This window comes from Galendromus occidentalis, unplaced genomic scaffold (genome assembly GCF_000255335.2).
Source record: "Galendromus occidentalis unplaced genomic scaffold, Mocc_1.1 scf7180000077511, whole genome shotgun sequence".
NCBI lineage: Eukaryota > Metazoa > Arthropoda > Arachnida > Mesostigmata > Phytoseiidae > Galendromus > Galendromus occidentalis.
Window position 1 is genome coordinate 1593118 of NW_003805499.1, and position 8556 is coordinate 1601673.

An 8556-nucleotide genomic window follows, 5' to 3' on the forward strand; every position below is an offset into this window, starting at 1 on the left:
GACTCTTTCGCCGCCGTCTCGACGGCAATGATTCGGAGGAAGATTTTGTTCGAAGTAACTACCGTCATGTGACTGTTCACGATTTATAAATTATATTTCAGGAGAATACATGACATCTTGCTCGGTTAGGTCCGGCTCCTCTGCATAACGGATCGATTGACGGTGTCTGAGCGCGCCTCCGCGTTTTCTGACATTTACAGTGCTTCTTTCCCAGTGAGCGGAAACGACCCCGGATTTCCACCGGAGACTCTCGTCGGGCTCGGGAGGGAATTCCTCTTGAAGCATGATGCTCGCTATCGCTTGTATGAAATTCCGTTCGTGAATAAATGACTCCCTCGATTTTTCCATGTCGGTAGCAACAGCGCACAGCTCTTCGAGGGCATCCGAGCCGGATTTTTACTGTCTTCAGCATGCGATCCGTGACCAGTAACCGCCGTTTGGATCCTCAAAGGGAATAAGGCATCGGGAGCGCGAACAGCCGTGAGTGCCAGCTTGAAGTTCGGGGAAGATCCACGTCTCTACCCAGAATTGAATTGAATGGGGAGAGTTAGCGACAATGCGGGGCTTCAGTGCAGAGGAGCCTGGAAAGCAGATAATCCTGTCTCTCCGCTGTCCCTCTAGTCGGTCTCGGTTGACGCCCAATCGATAAGACAGTCAACGCTCTGCCGCAGGCAATTTGTCGATGAGCTCGCAAGGAGGAAGTGCCCCTGGATAATTTAATTCCCCCAACGTTTCCCAACATGCTCCCCTGAGAAGTGAACAGCTCAGAGCTGAAAGTTCCGAAGTGCTTGAACGGTGCGGTGAGAATCGGGGGTAGTTACAAGGTGGATAAACCATGCTGTCCAGCGTCGTAGACGGGGATGTGGGAATCGACAACGCAGCGTATTCTGCCACCGAGATGGACTCGATCGGTTACTCATACGGTTCGAAACTGATGGTGCATCAGGAATCTTTGACCTTGAGTACGTCAGTGAATCTCGCCCACACAGCTGAGATTTTCGGAAAATCAGGTCTGCCTGTTTCCATCGGTCCGAAAGGTTTGTTCAGAATTTCAATCACTCTAAATCAGCTGTTGGATCATTCTTCCACGGTTCTCGGTGTGACTCAGGACGCTTCCATAAAACTTCAGATCCATCGCAATTTCTAACGCCTCTATCCTTTCACTCCCAATTGGATATCTTCGAGAGCATCGGCACTCAACCTCGACCCGGTGAGTTGAATTCTACGTGATGACTGCAGATTTGTTTCTGGTGAAAGGGATATTCATTACATTTCGGTTCGAGGTAAGTCAGAAATCGTCCCCGACTCTTGTATTCCTCACCGGAGTGGAGGCTGCTCTCTTGTTTCCGCATAAGTCACAGGCTCGCCACGGTATAAGCTTGTTGATCCGAGACGAGAGAGTCGCGCAGAGATTGCAGTCGGCAGCTTTGTAAACGGCAGATCTTATTAATGATTCATCAGCAACCTGCCTGATAGTCATCACCGGAATGCTGATGCGGGAATACTTACAGGAAGTTTCACGCGGAGTTTTCAAGTCAACGGCGAGGATATGAGCGCATTGTATTCACTCAACCTGACAATTATTTATAAAGCAAGTATCGGGTCGTTCACAAATGTACACGGTTGCTCCGGTGAAGGCTGACTGCCTCAAGAGAATCGGTCGTGGTCATTGAAGCCATGCGAACGAGGTCGATCGCTCGGTTTCGATCCGGCGGTCTGGCGAGATGTGAATTGATCGAGAGAAACTACGTGATCTTCCTGAATGAAAATCCACGGAGGGATCCGAACTTTTTCTCACTCATCCTATCAGACGTCTTCATTCCTTCACTATTCCCGTAGAACTCACCCCGGAGTAGAATTCTCGCGAACTTGAAAGACAGAGCGGGAGACTGCGTTGCCATTTTTCGGGGTCCTGAGGGCACCCAGGGCTGCGTATGCTGCTGCACGCGTTGCGCACAGGGCCGTATGAGGAAGCGACAGAGCATTGCGATGCTGGATACAGGGACGATATTCCTCAACCCACAAGAAGTGAGTGTCAGGTCTAAATATTGGGATCTGAAGATCTGAACGATTCCTGATGGTCACGAGAGGTTCATTGCCGATAAGCCCGGCGGAATGTTCTGGAATGTGACTCCATTCGGGATCTTTGTCGAGTACTCCGGTGAATCGAAGCATCCTCCGAGCTCCGCTTCATTTGCTTCCAGTCGTTGACGGTGGAATCTCCTCCGGGAAGTGTCGTGGGACACATCGCCTTGCATCATGATTTCTACGGTATCTACGACAAAGGAATGTTGACGCTTTTGTACAGCGTGCCCTTCAAGGGGGACGCCGGAGCCCACCCGGTAAGGATGAGGCATCCCAGGTTCGACAGATAAAAGGCACATCGGACGAGCTATAATAATTGAAGGAAAAATACATAATTGCGACTTTGACGCCTCTATGATTTGACAGATAAATCTGATCGATGGAGCTGCCAATCGTCAGCCCGGTCGCGTTTCGTGCACCGAAAGCGAGCGCGCTCTGAAGATAAACGTGAGGCCACCGCTGAATATCAACTCGACGCAACACAAGCTGTTATTCATAGCAACAGCGATGTGCATGGTGAGCGAATAATTTTCTGTCACCGAAAGTTGAGAGTCATCACATCCTCGCCGCTAGGTCGAGAGAGGGTTCAGGGGTGATAATAACTTCGAATTCCGGGCAGTTTGGAATGGAAATCGACAGAATACCACGGCCACTCGAATGGCTCGGCTGTATCAGTCTTCGGAACGCGATCGAAGATGGATTTTGCTGACTGCTCCCCGGCGGCCAACGAGCGTCACCCGAAGCGACTATCCGTCGACCGGCTCTCGGCGCTGGGATGTAAATTGCAGCATACGCTGAATAAAGATGTCCGACAAGAGAAGACTCTTATCAGGTCGACCAGACACTCTTCGATTTATTTTCATCGATGATCTCTTGCGCTTAGGATTTTCCCCTCTTCGCCTACCTAACTTCTAAGATTTATTGCGGCTTCCGATTGAGGCCCATGCCCCGGAAACATGAGTAAAAGAGATTTACCCATACCCCTCCTCGTCGGTGAGCTCGATGAATCCTCAGGTATGTGAACTTCTTGTCTTCCCTTCGAATGTCTTTCGCCGTTCTCCTTCTCCGATGGATCAGAACCTCACCGGAACGTATACACTCAATGAATCCCTCGCTGAACAATCGTTGCTGCTCATTCATTTACTCAAATCAAGTTCCAGGGCACATGATCCCGGATTAGAACTCACTATGAGCTTAGCTGATCGCGAGCTCAAGGGCGCCTAGCATCAGGTACTGTCGAATAATTCAAGATCAATGCCCGCGTGACTTGTCCAGGGAACTGCGTCGCTGGTTCAGTACCGGTCGGTGACTTCCGGCTGGGAAGCCTTGATGGCCCGGGACCTGACCTCAATTAGTTGCCAATATATGCGATTAGGCTGCTTCTGAATTATAGAGTCGGTACCACCAAAGCTCGCCTGACCGTCGAACTCCCAGATTGTGTTTCTCACCCATGCAGGCCCGAGTCGGAGAAGAATGATTAGGTATTGCCGATCGCGTCGGGTTCTTCATGCCTCCTTCTTCGTGGTCTCGAAACTCTCAGATTGAGTTCAGACGACTCGAATGCTTAGGAATCGAACAAGAATAATAATACAGTGAAAGCTCGTCATAACGACCCCCATTACAACGAATTTCTCGGCACAACGAACGAGGAATTTCTCCTCCTTTGGCCAGCTCGCCATAGGGATAGTGTTGAGCGGCATTCGTTACAGCGGGAGCTCGGTACAACGAACCAGTTCCGTCGGTCCCTTCGTGTTCGTAATAACGAACTTTTACTGTAATAATAATAATAATCGAACAAGAAAGGTGCGGGAAAATACTCAGCCTTTCCAGACGCTCTTTTCCGTGGAAGAGGCCATCGCCGCACAAAGCCCCATCAGCAGCGAAGTCGGGTTCCCAGTGCCCAGAATTCAAACTTCCCGCCAAAAACTATGGAAAAAACAAAAACAAGGCACCTTGCCTCCATCCCACACGAGAGCCATCCTCACCTATCACATGCGAGCAGCCGTCTCAGCAAGGCTGCCTCTGTGCTTTGTACACCCTTCTGTGAAGTTCCAGCACATGACACATGGTCGCGACTCTCAGAAGCCGCGAAGAGCCTCTTTTTTGGTGCAGCGACACGGTCGAGCATGAAAAGCTGTAAACAACGTCTGGAGACCTTTGCCCATTGGCCTAAACCACAAATCGACCCCAAGCGTTTAGCTAACGCTGGGTTTTATTATCTCCAAGAAGGTGACAAGGTGCGTTGTGCTTGGTGTAGAGGTGTGATCGGAGAATGGGAACCGTCGGATGTGCCCTTCGATGAGCACGCCAAGTTCTTCAAGACATGCCCCTTCATTCTAAACCCCCCAGCGTATGCACTCGAGGGCGAAGATGAGTGTGGTCATCGGGACATGTGCAGCTCGAGTCGGAATGTCGCTCCTGGCACTTATCCCGAAGGAGCGATCCTTCATTCGGCGCCGAAGCAACCGCACATGGTGTCGCCCGGGGCCAGGCTGAGCACTTTCACGAAGAATACGTGGCCCGCGAGTTCTAAGGTCCGGGCTGAAGACCTTGTTGAAGCTGGTTTCTTCTTTCTCGGAATCCGAGACTTCACGAAGTGTTTCCATTGTGAAGGTGGACTGTGCAATTGGGAGGAGGGTGATGACCCGTGGGTTGAACATGCTCGGTGGTTCCCCGAATGTCGCCTCGTTCAGTTGAGTAAAGGCGAGGCTTTCGTTGCGGAGTGCAGGAAGATGCACCACCAAATCATGAATGAGGCCGATGTTCGAAGCCTCAGGAGTGCGGGGAGCAAAAAATTATTGAAGAATCTTCGCAACGAGCTCGAAGTGTGTCTATCGTCTCCCACTGTCGAGTTCTACCTAAAGGAAGGAATCTCTGCAAATGTCGTTCGTAGGACTCTCGAAAACATCATGGTTGAAAAGGGTCGCGGCTTCGAAAGCTTGCAGGAGATGGTGCGGATCCTGTCTCAGAAGCTTAAAGTCTCGAAAGCTCCCTCAACGCAGGAAGCGAAGCGTAAGTGATCATTCGCGCCGGCACAGGCCAGGTCCAAGCAGGAGGGTGTCTCAACACACACCCTTGTGATAAGATGAAAACCTAACCGTCCGAATCCCCTACCGGCAGGTGAAGACAGCGAGAGGAAAGAAATCCCCGAAAGGATGCTCTGCGTGGTGTGTATGGCCCAGGAACGTAGTATACTCTTCCTGCCGTGTCGTCACCTGGTGACCTGCCCATCGTGTGCTGCCAGCGTCTCCGAATGCGTGTCATGCAGAGAAGCAATCGGGAGCTCAGTACGGACATTCTATTCGTAGTTTTGCGTTTGTGAGCTTTTCAGTAGATCCATTCTCAGAACGAAGCGGAAGAGTCAATCTGGCCGTCGGTTCAGGCCGAAAACTTGTAAATTTCTTGTTGCGTCGGCGTCTTTACACGTATACATATATTAGGTACATTATATCATATACATATATTATATATATATTCCACAGAGAGTAATATATTGTTTAAGACTCATTATCGCGATTTGATTGTCTTTTCCAGTTTTTACATCCACAAATTCGACGGTCCTTTCAGGATTGATTGCGGTTTGTCTAGAATCACCACGCCATCTTTCGTCGGGAGGTCTTAGATGATGCTTTGAAAACCGACCTCCATATATTGCTCCACGGTTCTAAATCATTGGAGCTTTCCGAATTCTCTAACAAATTAGATTTTTTTGGTTTGTTTCAATCGAGCTTTCACTTCCAGGATGAAGTTTAGGTTGTGGCGTTGTGACCCCATCTAGTTAAAATCGAAGTTATTCGTGATCATGGTGACAACGGCGGGAATCGGCTAAGTCGCCTCAGAGTCGTGATGCTTTACTCCGGATATCTAGGATCAGAAATCTCAGAGCTGACGTTCTAGAAACTGGGACCTGTATGCTGAGCATTGCGAGCCGAGATCGCGGCGGGAAGCGAACCTGACAAAGCGAAATCTCTAAAAACGGCTGCGCCGGTCGATTACATACTTCTGACAACATCGGAGCCGCATCCTTCTGAGGATTTCTCCCGCGAGATTTAGTGACATACTCAGGGCATCCTCATATCGATGGGCATGCTCTATTTGACGGGTACCCTTCAGGAAAGTTCCGTGATAGGGCATGCTCCAATCGACGGGCACCATCCGAGTCTCAATCCCGAGGTGGACATGAAGTCGAGAAGCCAGAAAATCACTCGATTTCGTTATATATAGTCGAATGACTTGTGTTTGGGACAGGAACCTGGTCAACTAGGCAGTTCAGTCTGAAAGCTCGTCCATGAATAACTCATGTAGACGAGCATGCTCTGATAGACGGGCCCTTCGACTTGATGGGCACCCCTCCTGAGCTGTTGAACATTTCAGGAGCGTGCCTTCATTAAGAGGAACCGCTGTATATCATGTCTGGATCGTCGATTCATTTCTTCTGGGCTGGGGTGCGTCGGGTATGTATGTACGATTCCTCGGGCATGTCCTGGACGGTGATTCCGACTAATACAATCGAGTCGACAGGCCATCGCGAATCCTAAATTACGGACTCCAGCGTCTCCGAAGAATTCCGTTCCTGCAGCATCAATAATGCCCTCATTCTCAAGTCGATCCTTCCCGCGACGCTCTTCGCTCTGTGCTGCTAAGAGCGATCGGTGTGGATCCCCGTAAGCCTAGCTGAGGCAGTTCCCGTTATGAAGGAGACGATAGACAGGGACTCTTCGGAGAGGAACGAGCAGTCCGACGGCGATCTTCTGGGAAAAAAAATCGGCCGTTTTTGAGCCAACACTCAATACCTTAGAGGGCTGCGCCGCGCTGTCGATGTACGAGGCAGTCTTCAGATATAGACCTCGAGCGATCTGCGAAGACGAGTCCGCGTTCACCGAAATGACGCTCCCGCTCTAGAATTCTCTGCACCGAAAAGGATCCGAGAAAATTCCATGCAAATTCAGTCGTTCAGCGCGTTTTTCTCTAAAATTTCTCCGCCAGAGAAGATGATCGAATGATCGTTCACTGTCTCCTCGCTGATCTTATATTCAGCGAGACCGAGTGAAGCACAGCAACCTCCTTCCCTGCTAATTTCTCTCGTACACAACGCCGCGAATAGTTTATGGATACGTTCTCGAAACTCCGGTTTCGATTTCGCTCCCGCCTTGAGAACGCGAAAGTGAATCACATTCTGTGAAGTGTCCGAGGGCGACAGCTCTGAAGTGCTTCGTGATCGATATAGTAGTCTGAGTTCCAGTGAGCTCGCGGGTATGCGGGGAAGTGAGAAACTCATCAGAGTTCTCCGAATCGGAGTCCGATTCTTTCGGTACGTGCCAAGCTCTGATCTATTGCGGAGTCATCCTCGCTCACATTCCTCGGAGTAGTGCCCTGGAGGAGCGTATGGACTCGCTCAGCTTTGACTCAGTCCAAGCCCTTATCCGTTAACACGTGAATCCCGTGAAACCGATAGATGTTTGGGGAGTTTGTGGGGCAAGTTTTCCTCTCTGCGAGTTTCCGACCCCCGAAGCGCTCGGAGCCCTCTCTGACGATGAAAATGAATCACTGCATAGGGATGGGTCGATCATCGAGGTAGTCTCTGCGAATCAATTTGATATATATGCCTTATAATATTCGGTAGGATTTCCCGCGACGAGATATCGCCACTTTGGCGTCGGCATCTCGTCGCGGAAAAAAATTGTGAGCGTTGTGTCTGAGCGGACTTTTCCCTCTCGATCGCCGGAGATCACAGAATTCGCTCCCGATTCGCGGCGGAAGTGGCTCTCCAGGACAAATATGCTCAAAAGGCTCACGCCTTGCGACGATTCTCTCCTCGTTTGTATTTTCGGACCCTTTCTTGAGGTTAAGCAACACTGAGGTCTTGCAGAACTTCCTTGAGAATCAGAGCCCATCCAACGGCGCAAGATTTCGCACAACGGGTTCGCACTCGACCACCGATGGGTAGTGCATCCGCATCCGCCACTCCGAGCGCAAACGTGCGCAGCCGCCCACCGCAACGGCGCTCATGTGGGAGGTGGCGCGGGTTCGATCCTTGCTTCCGGCGATATGTGCAGGTACTCGGCCTTGAATCTCCCGTTGACATTTGCTCTCTGGATCCGTCCTCGGAAGCTATGTAAAAAACAATATCCGGTACGTTGAAGCTCTGCTGTTTGGTTTAGCCCGAAGACTTTTAGATCCCGTACAGCTGACTCTCACGATTCAGAGACGGCCGTATCGCGCTCTCTCAGGGGTTCTCATCGGAGACTGTAGAACGGGTGGAACAGCTTAATTTGCTGAATTTGCTCGGAACCGGCCAAGATCGCGTTCGACGTGAATCCGCGGTCCCCGCGAAGAGTTTGTACGAGAAGAGACGAGTCCCGAGTTCGCTGCAAGGAAGTGTGCGCTCTCAGTCAGTTTCCCATCGCCGGGCCTCATTCGCATGTGGAGAAATTACTGCTCCTGTGGCGGCCGGCAGAGCGCGACAGCCAC

The 8556-nt window shown here is 50.7% G+C and overlaps 2 protein-coding genes across 2 annotated transcripts; both read left to right on the plus strand.

Moving 5' to 3' along the window:
• The first annotated feature begins 653 nt into the window (after positions 1 to 653).
• LOC100904628 (uncharacterized) lies at positions 654 to 2919 on the plus strand. Its single transcript, XM_003746972.2, has 7 exons — positions 654 to 1037; positions 1130 to 1210; positions 1512 to 1591; positions 1840 to 2028; positions 2205 to 2342; positions 2452 to 2601; positions 2705 to 2919. Exons 1-7 carry the CDS (start codon positions 836 to 838, stop codon positions 2792 to 2794), a joined length of 930 nt encoding a protein of 309 aa, XP_003747020.1. The 5' UTR covers positions 654 to 835; the 3' UTR covers positions 2795 to 2919.
• A 1142-nt stretch (positions 2920 to 4061) lies between these two features.
• Positions 4062 to 5580, plus strand: LOC100902854 (baculoviral IAP repeat-containing protein 7). Its single transcript, XM_003747042.2, has 2 exons — positions 4062 to 5097; positions 5206 to 5580. Exons 1-2 carry the CDS (start codon positions 4212 to 4214, stop codon positions 5391 to 5393), a joined length of 1074 nt encoding a protein of 357 aa, XP_003747090.1. The 5' UTR covers positions 4062 to 4211; the 3' UTR covers positions 5394 to 5580.
• The last annotated feature ends 2976 nt before the right edge of the window (positions 5581 to 8556 follow it).